This window comes from Lissotriton helveticus, chromosome 8 (genome assembly GCF_964261635.1).
Source record: "Lissotriton helveticus chromosome 8, aLisHel1.1, whole genome shotgun sequence".
Lineage (NCBI taxonomy): Eukaryota > Metazoa > Chordata > Amphibia > Caudata > Salamandridae > Lissotriton > Lissotriton helveticus.
The window spans coordinates 1,590,016,982-1,590,038,713 of NC_136069.1; the positions used below are offsets into that span (position 1 = coordinate 1,590,016,982).

Genomic DNA, 21,732 nt, shown 5'->3' on the forward strand with positions numbered 1-21,732 from the left:
GCACACAGAGTGTGGAAAAAACATACGGAACAAAGATTTGGAAAGAAGTCGGCGCATACCTCCATTGAAGGTCCATAAGTAAAGTATCACAGTAATAGATGTATATAAATTAAAGAAAAATATTTGATAAATGTTTTAAACACAAAAGTACAATCAATTCATGTCGACGGGTTAACAAAATGCAGTAAAAAAAGTAAAGACTTGAGACAAAGGCGGTCAGAAACTTATAGCTCAATTAATCAGAAAGTGGAGTTTATGAAGATGAACAGTAGAGTACTACTTGTGCGGTTGTAGCAGCAGCCAGTGTTTAATCAAAAACGACTTTTCAAGGCTTAATTAAATTCTCTTTAAAAAAAATTATGCAGCGTTCATGGTGTGAAAGGTTGTTTTAAAAAGTAATATCTTCCTTGCAGATTTTTTTTTTTTATTGGAAATTAACTTATCAAAATTAAGACGCAGTCAAAGAACCACATAAGTTGTGCTCTTCTGTACATCTTCATAAACAGCTTCTGATTAATTCAACAATGAGTTTGTCTCAAGTCTTTAGTAGGCCTGGGAGGTGAACTCCGCTCCATTTGCGGAGTTTTCCACACTCCGCGGAGCAAGAGGAGTTCAGAAAAACACTGCTCCACTGTGTGGAGCAGATATTTTTGTTCGTGCTTAACAACGTCAAGTTGGCGAGTGCGAGCTAGGAAAATCCACCTCCTGGTGAAATTTCTCAACCCGGGCGGTTAGATTTCTCAACGTAGCCGGTCGAGGATGTTTGCGACCGCTCAAGTTGAGAAACCTTGCGTTCGCATTGAGAAAGCGGCCACTCGGGTAGAAAATCTACCCAAGAGGCAAGAAAAGAAGCAGTGCCCACTTGCGCTGCGCATGGTGCAGTTAGCGCGGATTTTATAGTGCGGGATAGATACCCGGCGCTGAAAATCAATGCGAACGGCATGACCAATCGCACTACGCCGCTTGCGGAACTACGCGTAGCGCGGTGGAGTTTTTTATCAATTTGCAGAGTTCCCCATAGCGGAACTCCACCTAGGCCTACTTGTATTTTTAGATAACATTTTGTTAACCTGTGGACATTAATTGATTGTACTTTTTTTGTTTAAAATATTCAATAAATATTTTTCTTTAATTTACATACTTCTAATTCTGTGATACTCTACTGATGGACCTTCTGTGGAGGCGTGGCCGGATTTGTTTAAATAAATTTGCATAACATAACCGCATTTTAAATGGTTTTATAATGTGTGTTAATATGTAGGTGACCTTGGCAGAACACCAAAACACCTGAACAAACATTGTTCAGTGTATAGATACACCTATAGAAATAAATATGCAATTATACAGGAAGAGAGTCAGAACCGCAGGTAAAAAGACAGATGGACAGACAAGGAAACAGACATATATATACAGATAGCTTGCTACCTTGATATAGGTAGATAGATAGAAAGACAGGCAGACAGGTAGAGATAGATAGACAGGTAAATAGATAGACAGATAGATACCGGTGTCCTAGCTGGCACTTGGGCACTGGCTTCATGCCCATGTTCTTTCCTCTCCTCACACCCACTCCCTCCCTCCCTCCCTCCCTCCCTCCAGGGGGAGGGGGGGTGAGCTCATTTTCGCTCCATGACTGCTCCCTCTCACGCCCCTTTCCTTCCACTCCAGCATGAATCAGAGGCTCAGAGGCTCCGCGGCTCCCGGTCCCGGTGCTGTCTGCCGGCTCCAGCCCCGCACAGACCGGGCCTGACTCACAGCGCCGCAGGAAGCCTGCTGCTGGGGGGGGCGGAAGGGGCGGGGCCAGCATGGCAGCACAATTTGTCAACAAGCAGAGCCTGCCGCCAGCCAGGAGAGAGGCATGTGTACGGAGCGGGGCACAAGAGGACTCCAAATGTACAGGACAAGCAACCTAGCACACACGTGCACAGGATCACACACCGAACCACCGGAGAGCCGGGACTTCAACCAACTTAGTCGCCTGTAACAGATTTTTAACATTTTCTTGAAGTCTGTCTTAATCCAGCCATTACCAGCTGAGAGGGGTGGACGATTTCGGCCACTCATTTAGTCCAGATTAGGATGAAGGAACCCGGCCCTGGGAGCCTCAGCATAGCTCAGTGATGTCCAGAGAGCTGTGCTCCCCCCTTGGTCCAGGAGTGAGGAGGAGAACTGATGTTGCGCCCCACTGGCGCACCCATCACATGTGGCGAGTGCAGCCGAGCCTGCCCTTGCCTGGGGTGAGAGGCCGGGGCGCAGGTGCAGAGCTGAGTGCGAAAGCTGCAGAGGGAGAAAGAAAACAGCAGGGAGAGAGGAGGAGGCGGTAGGGAACTAGATAAAAGGGGGACAGAATCAGGTGTAAAGCTGCTCGGTAAAGGGGGGTGGGGGAGTAAGATAAACTGCAGGAGGTGAGTTGAGAGCACAGGAGAAAACTGCAAGAAGTAGGCCTGGGCAAAACGCAAAGGACGGCGACGTAATGTGCGTCATTTCGCTGCTCAGTTACGCCACTGTGCGTCTTCGCGTAATTGCATGCCATTCGCAGTAAACATTTATCACGAACAGGACTTTCTGAAACACCACCATGTACAGGTTGAGACAGATAATGGAGTAGCGATGGCATACATAAAGAGGAGGGGGGGGGGGTCAAAATCTTCTCTTAAGGGGTGTTCAGGGAGATTTGTCACAAGTTCTGAGATCTGTTGATGGACTTGTGTGCTTTTCCCAATATCCCACAACAGGAGAAGCCTTATGCACAGTTCCCAACCCCGATGGCATGGGAGGTAGGTGTTGTGGTGACCCAGGGGCCTTGCAAACCCCTTTATGCCCGCCCCCCTTCCCTCTAATACCCAAACTCCTATTAAAGATCCAGAGGAAAAAGGCAGAAGTGGTAGTTGTGGTCCCTTATTTGACAAGGAAATCATAGTTTCCTCTTATTCTGTCAATGTGTCTTTTACTACCTTGGAAGAGTCCCTTGTTTCCCTCTTCAGCAAACCAGGGGTCTCTGCCCCTTGATCGTTTAACTCTTGGTTTGGAAGTCGAAAAGTTTGGGATAAGAAGCTAAAGTGTTACGGATCATCTACAAGCGTAAATTCAGTATTTTAGAAATCAGTCTATGCTGACAGCATAGTCTACTTAATGGAAGCTCTTTCAGAAATGGTGCCCGAAAAGCAGAATTCTAACACCTATTGGGAAATTGGAGTGGTTCTGAAATTTTAGTTGGATGGTCACATCATCAGGAACTCAGGGACAGCAATAAGGCCTTCGGAGAACCTTGGCGAGGTTTTCCAGGAAATAGTAATCTGGGATCTAGACTTCTGAGGGGTTTATCTATTTCTGGAGTTGACGTACGCCCCATTTTTCCCCCTAGGAATTTACTTGAATTGGATTGACCGGATTAATTCCCTACATTGCAATAACTCGTTAAAGGAAATCTATGTTGTTAATCACCATGTTCCATCTCTTGCTTCTCCTTTTATTCTGGTTGATCCCTCTAATGGCTTTATTTGAAGAGAACCAAGATTACAACTCCCAGAAAGCAAGAGGATGCTTATATAGGCTCCCAGGCCTATAGACATGGTTCTCTGGTGACATGGCGCATCTTGCAAATCTCCAGACCCTAAAAAACTTGCAATAGAACCAAGAATCCTGCAGCCTGCCATCAAGAGGAGAGTTTATTTTATGTATTATTGGACAGGGCACTCTAGAGCCCCAGGAAAATAAATATAACATATATAATACGTATTGATACAGTCTCTCTGTTTCGTTTTTGTATAGTACATTCACATAGACAGACAAGATTCACGCTAACACGGATAAAAATCACAAAAATGCACAGATGCAGGCATAGATGGACATATATAAAGATGTTCGCACGCACACAAGCCAGTACATTTAGAGGCATTTATCCCTCCATCAACCATTCAGCGGTGAATTCGCAAACATCTCTATGTCGCGAAAAGGATTTGACAAAAAGACTAAGGGCCATATGTATCATTCAAAATTGCAATCGCAAACGCCGAAATTCACAGAATTTCGGCATTTGCAATTGCAATTTAGCTAAGTGGGATGTATGAAAGGAAAACAGCCTAGCAAAATAAGGAATCGCAAAATTTACGATTGCTTATTTTGCGATTGCATTTAAGAAATTGCAAATTGCGATTCCTTAAATGCAATGTAAGAGGCCAGGAAAAGTGCAATCGCAAATTACCACCAACTTCAAGTTGTTGGTAATGTGAGATTTCTTTGAAAAATGCACTTTTTTGCATTTTCCAAAGTGCCATGTGGCACACATACATGCATTTAGGGCATGTATGTGTGCTACATGTGCAAACATGTACATTTCAGGGGTACAACAGGGCGTCCTTTTGACACCCTGGCACCCTTGAAATTGCATTCTCAATTTGCGATTCTCTAAATTGAGAATCGCAAATTCAGAATGTCTTCCCATTCATTCCTATGGGCCTCTAGACCCATAGGAATGAATGGGGAGGTATTCCTTAATTGCAAAATGCAATTTGTGATTCGCAATTAAGGAATATGTAGGATCCTCAAAATTAATTGCAAATCCTACATACATAGCATTTTGCGATTCTCTAAAAATCGCTATTTGAGAATCTCAAAACCAAAGTTTCATACATATGGCCCTAAGAGTTGAATGCTTGTAAGGGAATCACAAACCTGTCTAGGCAGAAGGCAACTAGTCACCAAGTGACCCTCTGTAAGCCCAGCCAGCGACTCCAAGCTACAGGGTGGAATCCCCAACTGAGCCCTCACCAATACCCGCTGCATTCAAGACCACTGGGATCCATGATAACGCCAGGTCATGACTGGGGTCATCATCAAACACCCACAGATTCATGGAAGCAAAATTAATATTGGTGCTCGCTGCACACAGGGAAAACCTAAAGACACCATGAACACTTTAAAGAGTACTTCCTGAGGAGGACCAATGACAGCTTAGGCTGTCGAGGTTCCTCTATCCACAATGCACTTGGAGGAACACTGGCAAACTTTTTGGAAGAAACCCCTTGCCCCCCCTCAGAACATGCTCAGTTCTAATGCCAAGACCAGCTGCAAACACTGTCTAAGTATCTACTGGCAAATATGATTGCGAGGCATGCACTCGATTCTCGAATGTGTAGGGTATGAGCCGTGGTCCATAAAACACCCAACCTCACCACTGTCCCTTGGGCTAGTGGTGCTGTACAGTGGGCACTCAATTCCACTCATTTCCACACAGCGGCCTATGGTGCTAGCAGCAAGGTGTTGACAGGCTGACCCAGAATCATTCCACATTGCCCATTGTTGGGGGTAAGGGCAGCAAAAGTTCCCTCCCCCTAGATGCCCAAAAATATTACACAAGCCCTGAGGTCACCTTGTTGAGCTCTTCTTGGTTGCCGAAGAGCTGGTGGTAGCGCCGGTACTTGCCCTCCTTGTATTTGGCGGTGATGAAGCGCTTCCTCTCCGTGCTCCTGCTCATTGGGTGGATGGCCTCGCTGGGCGGGACATTCGCTGCCCAGAACTCGTTGGCCGTCACATTGCTGATCCGCTGGAAGAGCTGCAGAGCAGAAGACAACACAGATGAGCACAACCTACTAGAGACACTGGTCTTTGGGGAGATCCAGTCTACCCCAAGGCCTACTACCACCAACTGACCGAACTGTCAATTTATGTCTTACAGTAATAGTGGATAACAGATATATATGATATTTTTCCCTATTAGTGTACTAAAAATGGAGTTCAATTAGCTAGAATATCACCTTCCCTGGCAGCTGAGGTAAGCAAAAAAAAAGTTCATGAATTTTGTGTGCATGCTTACGGGTTACGGTGTGTTTATGTGAGAGAGAGTGTGTGCAAGTGTAAATGTGCGTCTATGTGTAAGCATTTGTGCGTGAGTGAAAGTGAAGGTCAAAGGGCATGTGATGTCACTTCCGCTACTCCTAACATTTGGGCGAGTTGACGTGCATGCAGAGATATGAATATGTGATAGAAAACGGCGAGAAAGTATGTCACAAGCATGACACTAATCAAGGTAACGAGTGTACAAAATAAAGTTGCACTAGTAGATTAAGGGGTTTTAGTTGGACTGTTTATGCAACTTAGCCAGGAGTATACAACAGCGATTTTTTTTCTGTTCACCATAAACGGTTCACTTAGTTGCTTGAGTGGATCAAAACTTCAGGACAGAAAAACTGAAACTGATCAAGCCGATAGGTCTGGCTTTGGTTAGTGGTTTCAATTGTATTTTTTTTTTAAGGCAAACGTGGCACAAAAAGCACGCGATCACTTAAACGTCCAGCCATATGCTTGTAAAAAAACTGTAAATTAAAAAAAATAACGATTGCATATAAATTTCACAGAACATTAGGGGTGCCTCCTAGCAGGCAGGTGTACTTGGAACAGGTGAAGCAACCTCTTTAATGCACATCACAGAATAATGCACTAATGCCTTTTAATCCCAGTAGCACGAACACACCCAGTTTAACCTAAAAACAAATAAAATGTATAAAAGATAAAGAATAATATGAAGAAATCGCATTAGCAAAGTCAAATATTGGCCAACCAGCCCTGCACTTCACTGCACTTCTTTTCAGGTACGTGATCAAGGAAAATGGCGCCAGTCACACTGCACGGGACCCAGTGGCTGAAATGGGTCGCCCCATGGGGTGTGATATGGGTGGAAGAAACAAACTATGAAGCACAGCTGAACACACCTATGGATGAAAAGGGAAGCGCCAAAGCCCCTCTATGGATCAATGTATCTTTTATTTACGATTCTTTTTTATTACAGGAGGCTGGTGAGATAGTTCAAGCTAAACACACCATCAAAATGAGGCCTACATAATACTAAGGAGCGGAGAATAGGTTAATAAAATGCCCCACACTAAGCTACAAACCGAACGGTCTGCAAAGTCCTAACACGTCTTGACCCTTAAAGAGAAAGGGGAGGGTGGCTGGCAACTCTGAGGGTAAAGGTGCCTTCCCAAGTTAGAAGCAGTGAATTAAATGACGTGAAAGTAACTGTAGGAAGTGCAGCTGGCAGATGGACTCTCAATACCGCATTAATACCTTCTCCCAGTTTATTTTTTGTAACTTAATGATATAGCCAGGCAGCAGCACTGCGAAGCAAACGCATGCTCAGACACTCTGATGTCATGCTGCCTGGCCAGATCAAACAATGGGCCAGTGTAGAGACAAGCAGCGCCGCGCCAAGGGCGGCCAGACAAAGGATATGTAGGGGAGGATTTGGCAGAAAAACAATCACTTTATTTAAATCTGGCAAACCCAAGAATGCACACAATTCACCCCAACAGGACGCAATTGTTCTGTGTGGCTGGTATCACGGATGGCTGATTCTTTTCAAGAAGTTTTGTTCTTGAGCAGGTTAGAGGAAATGAAAGTTTTTTTATGCCTTAATGTAAACCAGATGTTTTCTAGATATGATGTCACTATAAAGCTACAATTGTCTGTATTTTTTTCTGTGTTTATCATTACCAGGAGTGCAGCACATTTTGTAGGGTGACTGCCCAGGGAGGAGTTAGTGCTTGCCTTGGAAGGTAGGTTTATGTTGGATTGTGGTCATGGCGCTCAGCACAGGGCACACCGGGGTTAGTGATGGTGAATGCGTGGAGATCAGGCTTGCACTACCTAATGCACACGGAAGAAGTGACAAAACTGGAGCAATCATGGCGTCCCAGTTAGTCGACTGACCTTAAACAGATAGGGTACCAAGAGGTCGCTGCCGCAACATAGCATCCGCTCCAGATTTCATATCATCTTAAGTTCATGAATTGAATTGAATGTTGGGATGGGTTTCCAGTTCTCACAGAAACCCACTGACGGAAAGAGAGGGCTGGAGCCTGAGGTGGTACTGGTCGAAGGTCTCAACCGAACGGGGCGAGCTCAGGTGGTCATCATGGGACCCCGCTATTTCAACTCTTCCTCTTGAAAGTAGTAGGACTTCAAAAGAGCTGGGGGACAGGGACCTAGTTTGGCCAATATTTTGACTCTTTCCTGCATCCAGACTTGGAAGAGATTCTTATTCCTGCATCACTGCTTAAAAATAGAGCTCCCTCGCCATTTACCTGAGGGCCACCCCTGAGCACACAGCCTTGTGTAAGGCTTTTAAAAACTGAATGACTAAGAATTGTCTGTCTCCATCTTAGCTTCAGGATTCCCGGTGAGGTGACTGCTGCGCTCCTTAAGTTATGGTCATTCATCCATTCAATGATGAATTTCCACAAGTGCAAAGCACTCGCGCCAGTGGTTAATGGAGCGGTCTCTTTTGGTGTCACTGCAGGATACTTCTCGATGCAGAAAACGAATCCAGAGAATGAAGATTATGGAGCACTTGGGCGTCTCCTCGTCGAATTGATCCCATGGTCCCATGGGTGGCACATGAACTTGTGGCTGAGGCAGGAGCCTCAAATGAGCGCCATGTTTCGCCCTCAGATTCTAGAAGGTCTTGCTCAGCACATCATACTCATTGTGTCACTGGCAACGACATTGGGCATAGGCTAGGTCTACGGTCACCATGCTCCATAAGGGAAGCACAGGAATAATGGCTGACACGGGTAGCCAGTCAGAGCCATCACTAGCGACGCTACAGTCGAAGAGTGTGGCGTGAAGTGAAATGATCTCAATGGAAATTTGCAGAATGCGAATCAGGGGCTTTTGCGCTTGTCCTTCATCAATGAGCACTTTACTTTTCAAAGTTCTCGTTAGTCACGCCACTTACCCAAACGGCTCTTGTGACAGAATTGATGGGCACAAACTTAGTGGCATGGTATCACGACTGTCCATAATAAACTTTGAGGATATGACCGTCTTCCAGGGCATGCGCTCCAAGCACTCTCTAAAGGTACAGGTGCTGCTGATCACCCACGCATGCCGCCTGGCATATAAACCACAAAAACTCAAGAGCCTAGGTTCCTGAGAACCATGCTTACTCTTTAATTCTTGCTTTTGTCTTCGCTATGCCTTGTTTATCTTTCTGCACAAGCTGCATAATCTAAGTGGACACAATATTAAAAAAAGAGGAGACTCGTAGCTCACAGGATATCATCCAAGCATGGGAATTCGATGTTTTAGCTTAACTTTATGAATACCCCTACCTCCTCTTTGAACCCGTGTGTCCTGCGCTTATTACCGTTCAAAAGAATTTTCCATTTTTTGAGTCAAGGAACCCCACCTGCTATTTCTCAGAGTATTTCTTCCAGTGAATTTGCTTTTGAAAAGGCCGAGCCAATTATTGCTTGCAAGTTTTCCTGTGTTCTCTGCCTTTGTCTTCTCGTTGGCAGTGATTCTCCTCAGGTCCTGAGAAGCCCACGCCTCCATCCTTGGAAGCATCTCCCAGAAGCCAGGCCCTAGAGGTTTGTGGTCACAGACTACTATGAAAGTGTGCCTATACCGATACAGGTGGAAACGTCAACAATTCAAGAGGATGATGATGGCTTCCGATTTCATCAGTGTCTACATCTGGTAGGGTCAATACCCAATTGTAAAGGCTGGTGTTAATTTCCATAAGTAAGCAGGGTGCAGGGGCTGGTATCCAAGACTAGCTTGTCCGGCTCTGGGGTCAACGAATTCCATCAACCGGTCAATGGATACAATGCAAAGACTTCGTCGTCTGCATTCTCTCCTCAAACGCTAGCTTCTTTTCAAGCAGGTCCCTTGGTGGGTTTGTAGGGTGGCTGGACTGGAGATAAAAGTGCTCCTTGTAGGCAACATCCACATAATCCTAACTGAGGATATTTGTGAAGCGCAGCAATCACCAGAAAGGTTTCTTAGTGCTGTACCAGAAAGGTTATGGAAAGGATGATTTATTGATTGAAAAGAAATGTCTATAGAGCTTTTCTAAAACAAATGTGGAAGGATTGCATGGGAAGGGCTGCAGGCAGCGCTTTCCAAGCCTTTGCTACAGTGATGGAGAAGGCGTCATCACCATAGCTGGCGGTGCGTGATCTGGGAGCCTACAGAAGAAATAGATGGTCAGACCTCAAATTCCTTGATGGAAGGTACAGATGGAAGTTTTTGGTCTTGAAAACAAGCGATTCAAAATATAGGACCCGGTGTATCCATCCCGTCGCTTTGGGACAATATTTTAGTAGATATGGACAAAGTTTTTTGTGGAATACAGTAGTCAAGTTATTAGAGAAATCAAGAGTCCACTGGAAGCCAATGAAGTCCTCTCCTTACCTCTGTCGTGGAGTCAGATTTTTTTACTGCGCACAAAAAATGCACCGCCACATTCTAAACCAATTGGTTCCGGGCTAAAAAGTTTCTATGTAGCTGCAGGTAAAATGGTAAAGCAATAGTCAATCCTTGACTGAATAACAGCATTGGAGCTAGAAATATAAGAATGTAGTCAAGACAAAAGAAAATCCAACGTAGAGTTTTGCGGGAAAAATTATAAGTTGGAATTGTTGGCAACATGTCCCCTGGCCAATATTGGAATCAATGTAGATGCCCAAGTTATGGATGGATTTTGCAGGGACGAGAGGAGGTCCGATACACGCAGTGTAAGTGGACAACACCAGGAAGCTGCAGCATTCCTGGACATTTTTGAGGACTAGGCTGGATATCCTTCGTCTTTTTGGATTTGCCTTTGGCATCATCATGTAAAAAGATGTGTCCAAAGAATTCAAGGATCATTTCATCAAGTCGCACTTCTCCGGGTAGCATCAAACCACCTCATTACATCCTTTCTAAGGTGGCATTCAGCCACATATTGTGTTGTTTGAAGACAGCACAGTTAAGGATGTAATGACAAATATTCAGCACTTTGTTTAGGCGTAGTCAGCACTCACTTATTACATTTTGGAACACTTTATCAGTTAAAGAGAGACCAAGGTTAAGGTATTGATATCTGCAAAGTCGTACCTGTATGTTACGCAGCAAGATTCTTTGTGAAGTGTTAGCTGGTCAAGTCAAACTTTGTAAACCACAACACTCCATTCACGTCTGTCGTGAGCTCACTGATTGTAGCAGTGACATGAGACTATATGTTGTTGCCCTCTTCACTACATTTACTTGTGATGACGTTCAGGGATACCCATGGTTTATACCCTTGCACTCCTCTTACGGCTGCTTCGTCTAGCTTCTGTAGCTGCGCCTTCGTCTACCCTAGGCTGCAGAACAGCATTTTTCGGTGACACAGTGATATGGGCTGCACAATGGATCATAGGAGCAGCTTGAAGGTTTTAACAATTTAGCACCCAAGGCTGCTAATAAAGTCTGGATGTCATTGAGAATATCTACTATTTTTCTGGCAATCGCATTCAGAGAGAAGCTGATGAAGTCTTGCTCCTCTGCATAGAGACACCGAATATCATCACCTTTCAATATTCAGTATCCAATATCTCAGAACAGCGACTCTGAACCTATGATCTGTAGACCGCTGGCCATCCGCGACGCCTATTCAGGGATCCGCGACTGTTTCAAATAATTAATATTAGCAGAATCATGTGTATACGAATATTGACCCAAAATAAAAAATTTAAAACCGCTCTGTAAATTTGAAGGGGTTTAAACTTGGAGGCTTAACATGAAGTTTGTATTCTTGGCTTAACTCTTGGGGACCAGCCCAAGTACAGCAAACAGAATGTAGTATCGACGACTGGTGGCCTCAATCAAGTGCGGACAAAAGAGAGCAGGCTCTAAGGGCAAAAAGACAGAGTTACATACTAAAGTCTATTTATTTATAAAGTTTTAAAGCATATCGCTTCATTATTGAGAGTTACGAACTGAATTTATAAAAGCTCGAACGTTCCCATATTAAAATTTAGATTTTTCTGCATTTGTTTGTGAATTACATGTTTCATCATCTGTTTCATTAATTCTTGTTGTGTATTGTATTCAGGTTCAGAATGTTGGAAGCTGCTCAGCGTGGGCCCCTGTCTTCCAGTAATGCCTCAGTGGGGGTTCCTGGATTCCATTAATGATTCACTGGGGTTTCCCGAAAATCAGTAATGAATCAGAGGGGACCACAGAAGTCAAAGGGTTAAGAATGGCTGGCTCAGACTTTAGGAACTTTGCCGCAAAGCTGTATACAACTTTCAAACACGACACTGAAGGACAATGGTTGGTTACTTCCAATGACCAATGTTGTCATGTGTTGGTACGAGCCTCAGACTGGGCTGGAGCGGGCAGTGTTACAGAGCAGCCATCACTCGGACTTTGGCACCATTATCAATGATGGCCGGCACATCCAAACATTCTATATTTACTTTACATTTGTGCTTCTTTGTCTTGAGAAATTCTGATTGGAGGGATATGAGGAATACTTCTTTGTTAATGCTCCTTAGATGAGAGACTGGCCTCATTTTGTTAGGTTTCTTCCACCACATGACATAGCGCCGCTTTCTTTCGTGCACTAGTATCGTGCACTAGTATGAATAGTTCTGTATCAACACAGTTTTAGAAAGGGGTTTACTTCGCAAAATAAGAACATGTGCAATACTGAAGCGCCTGAAACAAAAGGCGGATGGACACAAGTCAGAGTGGGCAACCCTGCTCATGCCCATATTGTACCCAACTAAAGGGGGTAAAAAAAATTAATTAAAAGGGCCAAAATTCCTCAACCACTCTCATGAATCTGTCCTCAATCTTGCTGCAAGACTCATCTCTGACTGTAAAAAATTTGATCACATCTCCCCCCGTCCTCAAGAACCTCAATTGGCTCCCAATAGAAGGAAGATCCACCTATAAGATTGCTTGCATCACTCACAAAGCTCTCCACCAAAACACGCCTTCTTACCCTTCAACCAAACTACACAAAGCAGGATGTTCCAGGTCCCTGAGAAGCACTAACTCCCTTGTCATTATCCCTCCTAGACTCAAATGTCAAAAGACCCAATCCCGTGCATTCTCTGGTAACGCGCCCACAATTTGGAACTCTCTCTCCAAGGATCTTCGCTGCATCCCCTCCTACTCTCTCATCAAAAAAGAACTCAAAGTACTTCTTCTCAACAAATACTGGGGTACCTAATGCTAACTCTGATGATGTCATTTTATATATTTGCTTTCATCATGTATATTTGCTTTCTGTGTTTCTATTTTTTTTTCCGCACAATCACTCGTTTATCTTCAACTCCTTGTAAAGCGCTCTGATACTCTTGGGTCCAGCAGCGCTATATAAAACCTTTAAAATAAAAATAAATAAATAAAATGAACCATGGTCCAATACAGATGTCTATGTGGGCTCCAGAGGAGCTGTCTTTGAGGTCATGGGCAGTGAAGTTGGACCGTCTAACTCAGGTCCAGTGTAAGATTTACCACTCTCCTTGAGAGGTGTGTCACAGAGATGCACTCATGCCGAATTAACAGGTATAAAATAACGCATAAAATTGCCTCATAGTAAGTTAACTACTTGTTATTGGTTGCTCCGTGTAACAAATTAAACAAAAGAGCGTCTTAAAACCCATCATGTCTATGCAGCCAACAAATTTCACCCTCTCCGGTCTTGGGCAATCCTTAGGACTATGGTTCTTCAACTCCTACACTTCCTACCAATGCCCTGTGCTGGGTGGCGTTTGCAAATCAGTACGCAGGATGAAAAATAATACATCTGCCACTACTGTCAACAAGTGCCCCTGAGGGACGTCAGCGGTGGAAATTAAAAGAAAAAGTCAGAAATAAAATTGCTGGTGGTTCTGTATTCTTCTGGCAGAGTCACAGATTATTCACCTTATGAATTGTCCTTCCAGGCTTCATACAAGGTATACGTGACATCGTGCCCATTGGCTGAGCAACATTGTCCACAGAATCAAGGCCCTACTTCAAGATGTGTTTGGCTGCATGCACACCGTCAATAGCCAGATCTGTACATCGTTTTTTTCGTGATGCCTGGCAAGCTAATCACTGTAGGTATTGCCAAGTCCCTTCCATACGGCCATGAAGACAGCTTACATTAGAAGTGTTTGGAGAGAAAGTAACAAAAGTGAAAACGTTTCAGTCCCCAGAGTCAAATCTCTATCAGGAGGGACCATGAGGAAAGTGTTCAGATTCTGCTTCCAAGAAGAACCTTGGCCTACCCGATTTCAGGGGACGGGTGAGAACAATGAGTGCGGGCCACCCAGAGCCGACTTGTAGCGTTCGGCTATTTGTATCATGTGGACTGCGGCACTGGAAAAGAGTTCTGCCCAACAGATCCATGACTAGATCCAAAATAGCCTTGCTTAATGGCAGAAAGGTGGTGATTTAACATTACACTGTAGCTTGTATGTGGCACAATACAACTGATCTTCTGTTAGGCCATTGGTAGACATGCTTTACATTTTCTCATCCTCATCAAGGCCCCTGACATGTATCCCTAGCCTACACCGGGGTACAGAGGCAGAGCACCGTCATTTTCTGGCCGTCCACGCACTCCACAGTAGTCACATTGATGTTTAGTTGTTTGGCTTTTTGTGTTGTTTTTCTGTTTTGTCTCAAAGAAGGAAAAGAAAGAAAGAGAGTGAGTGAGACTAACAATGCAACAGTTTGTGCTGTTACTATGCAAAATGTTTTCAGGGTGGGACACTAAAAATGTGTCGGTAACTACCCAGAAATTTGTGAGTTTGTCGGAGTTCACTACTTTTTGCAGCTGCCCATGCTTTGCAAGGGCCACAACCTTACCTCCAAGAGAAGATTTGCTCACACCTACACCATAATGTCCTCTCCTATAACATCCCATATCAGAACCCCTATCTCACAACATCAGGGGTTTGTTCACGATAGTAAAGCATTGCTATATGCATCGTATGGATAGCGATACCTGTATCAGCTCCTCTGTCCACACTTTCCGATCCATCTTCAGGCTCCGCACTTTGCTCACGCCTGGGCCGAGGCTCCGGTGCTCCCCTGGAAAGAAAGTCAGACATGAAAAACAGTCTAATCCCAATTCTACCAAGAGTGGTCCACTTCAAACTGTCGTCTGTGTTCAGGTACAGCCACTGGTATGACAGCATTTTCAATAAACCCTAAAACCATTCGTGTTCAAGGTAGAGACTGTTGAAAATATTCGGCCAGTTGGTGTTTTAATTCCGCTCATTAACAGAGAGAAGTCATTCTTGGTCCCCGTCACTGCCCATCTCAACAGAGCATTTATCCGTCTTAACATTTTTAGGCCCCAAGCATTGAAACAGATGTAGTTTCATGAAAGTGAACTCCTCTACCGTGAGATGCCACACACAAATAAAAATTCCTATGTGAATAAGATATGCAATGGGAATGTGAAACGCAAGATGAAAAAAGAAATTGCCATCAAGATCATATGCTGACATGTTTCGGCTGGTGTGATCTCTGAGCCTTATTCTGGACTCGAATATAGGGTATCTTCACGAGTAGATGCGATTAGATTAAACATGTGTGCAGCTTGACTTGTATTCCTATTCTGTTCATGCTATCAGGGAGCTAGGAGTGATGCAGACAGATGGCAAAAGATCACCTACTAGTTACTTTATGCTAGGTTAACAGCCATAGACAAGCCTATGCACGGTACCACCACAATAGAAAGGATCGGAAAAAAGCTTGGCAGGGACACCTACAAAACCAACAAGCCTTAGTAAACGACAACAGTAATGTGACAAACATGTGTAAATCCTGGTAGGATTGTGTTTTGTTAAAGTACAGTAATAAACCAATGCAAAGCTTGTAGACAAGGACTGTGTGTTCCATTTTAGGGAATAATCAATAACACCAACTGCCTGTCGGAATGACTTCAGAAAATATTTTTTTCTGTTTTGCCATTGATGGTTGCCAGTTTCTGTAGCCAAAAGATTTCCTAGCCATCTTGGCAAGACTAATGTTCTTAAGGGAGAGGGACAAATGGTCTCTCTGTGTATTACATTCAAGTAGGTACCTGCACATTTCTTGCAGAAGACCACACAGAGATTGACCGAGGCCCAGTCTGGGTTTGGTGCCCCGCAGTCTGCACACTGCCGGTTTGCCTCCACCATCCAGATCTTCTCGGCGACTTCGAAGTTGGAGAGGGCTTCTGCAATCGACTGCTGCATCGCTTCCACCCACTCGTCCTTCTCGGTGTCCGACTCTGCTGAAAAACTAGAAAACATGGTGAAGAACAACAAGAATAAGAAGCAGTGTCCACTGCGACACAGTCAACGAAGATAGGTAGCCACGGTCTTACACGCGGAGCAAGCAAAATCTGCAGTCAGGCAACCTGTGCTTACCCTGTGAGACTGCTGCCATCTTTGCAAAGTAGAGCACACCCTGAACAACCTGATGCAATATCCCCTGTCTGCAGTGAGGGTATGTTCAAGGGGGTACAATGTATGCAAATGTTACTCTGGAAGACAACAAAGGGAAGGAAAGAAGTGACCATTGTGACTTCTACTGTGGTGGATGTGGGGTTGAGCGTCACTGCAGATGCGCAGAAGTGCTTTTCCAGGCGGTGCAACATCAAGCCATTGTACCCTGGCTGGCTCCCAGATTTTCTGGTGCAGTCACCACTCAGTGTAATTGCCTATCTTATGTGGATCTGTGTTCATACTGAAATAATGAATTTTTATGGTTGGGCAATTTTGCAGGTCAAAATGAGTTTCTACATATGCTTTTTCCTCCTCCCCTTGCACCAGTTGTCCTGTGCCTTAAGAATCCCAGACAAGGGCAGTTGCACTTTCAATGTTTGATTGAAGACTCCTGCCCACCAGTGCTCCCTATCTTTCAGATGTAACTGTCACATAGTATGTGCCAATCAGAGAAGTACTGTAGACATCATCCATTCACTAACTTGAAACTCACTTGCTTTGGAACAAATTAAGTATCAGGGGAAGGAGGTTTTGATATTTACTTCAAGGGCACGTCATAAACCTTCCCAGCTACTCCAAAATATTTATAAAATGTTTTGAAGTGACCTGAATAGAAGAAAACATAGGTAAGTGGAAGTGTGCTTGATTTAGATTAATTCATGTAACATTAATTTATACTATGTCCCTAAGCAAATCAATGAATGTTCTGTTTTTTTTAAGATGGAAAACACAGCCCTACTCTTGCACCGTCCATAGTGTTTGGCAGGTACAGGAGCCCTGGTTGGGAGGGAAGGAAATCTACTGTTCTTTGTATGAGTCTTGGTACCACCTTTATGCGGGATGCCTAGTAAGACCTCTCCAAGTGCTCGATGAGTGAGGATTTTGCATAGAATGAAATGTGTCAACTACTTTACCTTTAATTGTTTTGTTTTGCTCCAATATCACCTGGAATTTCAACCAAATGAGGATGGCTACTCTAATACTCCCCAACACATCACCAAGAACAGTTGGGACAAAAAACATTCGGAAATGATTTCAGCTCCAATAGCATTGATGTGGCATGGACAGAGCTAGTCCAGGAAAAGTGGGAGTGATGTTAACATCCCGGTTCCAAATACAGAGACGCGGATAAAATATGCATGAACAGTGTTCATCAGTGTACGAAAATTGACTTACTATGATAAAGTCTATTTTTCTTTTCAGGCAGAATATCAATTCACATTAGTTGATTCAAATTTTAAATTCAATAACATGCTAGTGTAACCTTCATTTAAGCCTTCTGTGCACCTAATTACCCTTTTTCCAGGTTTGAGACTTGCTAAAAGCTAACCTTTTTACTTGTGGTTGTAAACAACCTAGTGCCTGCGTCGCTCCAGGTAACAAAGTCTTGTTTGTCCAAAATGTGGTTTTAAGAAAACCACTGCTTAACCAAGCATCAGAAGGCGCTTGGAGAAATGTTCAAGAGGCCCACATGCTCTGTCTGACAAGTCTGGAAACACAAACATATGTGGGTGGGTGGGAAGATGGACTCTTGCCTTTAGGGTTTGCCAGAACCTCCCACTGCTCCATGATAAGGAAAATAAAGGCTGTTATACTTAAATATCCAAGGTTTCAAGGACTGCTCGTATCATGCTGTTTCTTGGAACATGAACCTCGGGCCCAGAGCTGAATACACACAGACAGATTTCAGAATGGCTTTCTTGCCAGATGGTGTCCTAAATTCAGCTGCTTGGAATATTACATTTGAGAAATATGTGAAATGTACTAAAAGGGTGCGAGGCACCAACAGGTCCATCTATACAATTGTTAATGTGGTTATTACATGACAGCAATCGCTCTTAAGAAGGCGGGTGTGACAGAAAGCTCTTTGCTTCTTTATTACCAAGTTATGAATGAACCTATAACAATTTGGAATTTTAAATCACACATCATGGGTTCTTTTCACAAAGTTAATACACACATGCAAATTTAGCACCATGTAAATCTACTGCTGCACCAGAGTGTAACTCCCCATTTCGAAGTGTATATTCACATCTAGTTTAAATGTACATGTCTTTACCCCTCTCAGTTCATGTTGTAGAGACATCTAAGATTGAATTTTAAAGTGTAAAGTTACAACTAGTAACTTTTTACATGTAGGTGGAGCTCTCAGACCCTATGGCAAAGTGTAATCGAAAATATTGTAGTTTTTTTTAAATAATTAAAAGTAACCTAATATGAAATATAAATGTAAAACATTTCCTATTTATTATTATCTTAATATAGAACTAATGAATTAAAATGTACATTATATTAACACATTCAAGTAATTGTGTATTAGTTGAAAAATTATTAATTTAGAAATATTTATCTTAAGTAAAAACAATAAAAAAATCCATTCAGAATAACATTTTTATATTTATTTATTATGTATCCAATTTAAAAAAAAAGTATTTAATATATTTTATACCATTTAACTATATATATATACACGTTGTTTACCAATAAATCGTGTTTGTGAGCGAATTCCAGCGTGCTGGAGTCAGTCTATATTCAAAGCCAGGTGTGTGGAGTTGATATATATATGCTTGACATACTCGAAAAACTGGTCTGGAGTAGACTTACTGCTGTTTTGCCACCATTAGAGCTTTAGTAACTTTAGAAGTGTAGTTTATGAAAAGCAATGGGCTTACTCTTTTGAGGGTGGGTGTTTGTAGTAGCCTGCCCCCCGTAAACTCCTCCTTTCTTTTCCGTAAACCCCACCTATTTTGTACTGAAAATTCCCTAATTTTGCAACCCTCCACCTGGTCCTTCCCACATTTACTACTAACTAGTAAACTTACATGCGTGGAAATCGCACCATAGAAAAGATAGGGGAGGTGGAGTTCTCCATCTGTTGGTTTGTTAATTACATTTTCTACGTAAGAAAGTATTACTGTAGTGTTCTACAAAATGCAATTTGTCAATCGGCCCCATGGCTTTTAAACCCAGTACAACCTTCCCCCCAGAATATATCAACTGAAAAGGGATCAGATCACTTGAGTGATGAGTGTGAGTGCTAACAATGAGAGTGGGCTCCTGAGAAGGTGTTTCTCTACCCACGCTCCCTCGGTAGCGGTATTCCAGACTCTAATGCTGCAAGTGTCGCCGGACTCACCTGAAGATCCTGTACGGAGTCGTCAAGTCAAACCCTCTCCGATCGGTGTCTTTCACGTTCCCCACATTCATCTCAATCATCATTATTCCAATTCCCATCCTGAAATCCTGAGAGAGACGAGGAGAGAAATTCAGGAATGAGGACAAAATAACAGCAAATTCCATGGCAAAGACCAGTAAAAAATGTACTCTCCCAGTCAGTGCAGACACAGACCCAAGCAATTAAATAACAGTCCATTATGTGCATGTGCCTCTTCAAGAAGAAAAAACAACTTCTCCATGAACTTTTATAATCAATTTTTTTAATACTAGAATGCTACCTCCTGAAACTAGCGGTACATCCAAGACAAAAATCACACTCAATTGGCTAATAATTGTTTGATCTAAAGCCACACATTTAACCTCTGCTGAGGATACAGCAAAACTTCCTGACACTACAGGAACAATAACCATAACACATAATTAGAAATATATAATATGCATCATTTAGAAAGCAATTCAGAGGTTCGAAAAATACTAGTACCCTCTTAATATTAATCTTAAAATGCTTGACATGATGAAGGGCAAACAACTCCTTGAAGATACTTTACCATCCTAAGGCGGGAGTACTTCATCATCCCTATTTCCATTTTATCCTATGTCTATGCATTATTATGGATTTTCTCTCCCCCCCCCTTTTAGATTCCTTGGCTGTGTTTTCCGGGGTTTTATTATAGTTGGCCCCATTTGTATGAGCTGAAGTGATATTTTCTGTAGTTCATTCTATACAGAATTGGCATTTGATAAGATTTAGTATATAGTTAAATTAAAGACTCATATTGCTTAGAATATGATATACCACACACTCATAAGACTGATATATGGAATAGAATATTACATGCCACACACCCTACATATTTGTACTTTGTATTTGTGTTTATATAGCGCATAAATCACCCGTAGGTCTCAGAGCGCTTGGCATATGCTCGAAGAAACTAACAAGTAGCCAGTAGCTAGAAAAGCCAGGTTTACAGGGCCTCGAAAGAGTAAGTGATACAATCCAGGCACACATTGCAGAACACCCACTGGTCCCGGAGGCTGCCATGCACTTTCCAATAAGCCTTACCACAATTTGCATACAGTTTTTGCAACATAATATGACAATTATGGTGGAAATAAGACATTATGTCATGCTCAGCCTTCTATCTCAGGCATGGCAACCTGATGCACGTGCACGGAGGCAGAACGCTGAGCTAGGTGTTCATATAGTGCAGTAAAAGCCATTTGCATGGGTGAGCACTACTGGTGTCTCAATGTTATTCCTAGCAAAGGGTACTCCTATAAGGGGTCTGGTCTTTCTACCTTACACTAAACCAGTGTGTACATGGCCCTTGGCCTTCACGTTGGCAGTGTTCAATGTCAAACTTTGCATGTCTCTAGCTTGGCCTTCTTGTCAGGGTATATCAGGTTGTGGAAAGGGGTGCTGTGACGGTCCAAGCATTCACTCACCAGAGCTCCAGACACAGCCTGTACAGGTAAGAGTGATGGGACAATGACCTGGGAAAATTAGATAATGAATTTGCCCTGGTCATCGTCCGTCGAAATCCCCCCTCACCCAGCCCCAATGCGCTTACCTGTACGTGCTGCGGCTGCAGAGCTCTTTGTGCATTTCTTCTGTGGTTATGTGTCATGTTTGCTGGTTGTTAATGTGAATGAGTAAAGCTATTGCTAGGTCCAAAGGTGAGTAATTCAGGGCATCGCTAACAAGTACCCATGAAGGCGACACTTACTATTACTGGTCTCCCGGGACACCCTCTTGCTGGCAGGACAACTGCCAGTCAGGCTGCTGCAGGTAAGAATGGCTTGAGCAAGTTTTTGATGATTTGGTTGAAGGTTAAACTAGTCAACAGAGGTCTTACTAGTCACTTGCTTGAGGAGTTGTTGCAATTCCATGGATCGATCTGTCCTCAAGTGCTGGTGCTTTGCTGCCCGACTGCGCGAGGTCGCGCTGACAGAGCCTTTCAACATCAGTCAATACTTCCTTTAAGACTGCCATGTGTTTTCTTTGGATTTGAGTGGTGTGGCCTTCTGCAATGTCTTGCTATACCATGTGGTGCAATACTGTTTGTATGGTTCTGCAAGGCTGTGTGGTGTGCAGTGGTGTTGCATGGAACAGTACCTGGTGGTGATGTTCACAATTATTGTATGGGATGTTGTGGCGGTGGATGTTGTGGTGCTGTATGGCGTAATATAGTCTGGAATGGTGCTGTGCAATGAGTGGTTGGACGATGCGAAGTGGCGTTGTGCAGTGCTTTTTATGGAGATAAATGTTGTGATCTGTTGTGGTCTTGTACAGAGTCAAAGGGTACAAGAT

The 21,732-nt window shown here is 43.3% G+C and overlaps 1 protein-coding gene across 13 annotated transcripts in view; it reads right to left on the reverse strand.

Annotated features, from left to right (window-relative positions):
* The window catches only part of ARAP1 (ArfGAP with RhoGAP domain, ankyrin repeat and PH domain 1), an 800,765-nt gene that overhangs the window by 233,823 nt on the left and 545,210 nt on the right, over window positions 1-21,732 (reverse strand). For all 13 annotated transcript variants that reach the window (XM_078658604.1, XM_078658609.1, XM_078658605.1 and 10 more), the window contains 4 exons: window positions 19,381-19,487; window positions 15,839-16,038; window positions 14,753-14,838; window positions 5,372-5,554 (listed from right to left, as the gene is read on the reverse strand). In XM_078658604.1, the coding sequence (XP_078514730.1) occupies window positions 5,372-5,554; window positions 14,753-14,838; window positions 15,839-16,038; window positions 19,381-19,487 (576 nt within the window). The remainder of the gene's footprint in view (window positions 1-5,371; window positions 5,555-14,752; window positions 14,839-15,838; window positions 16,039-19,380; window positions 19,488-21,732) is intronic.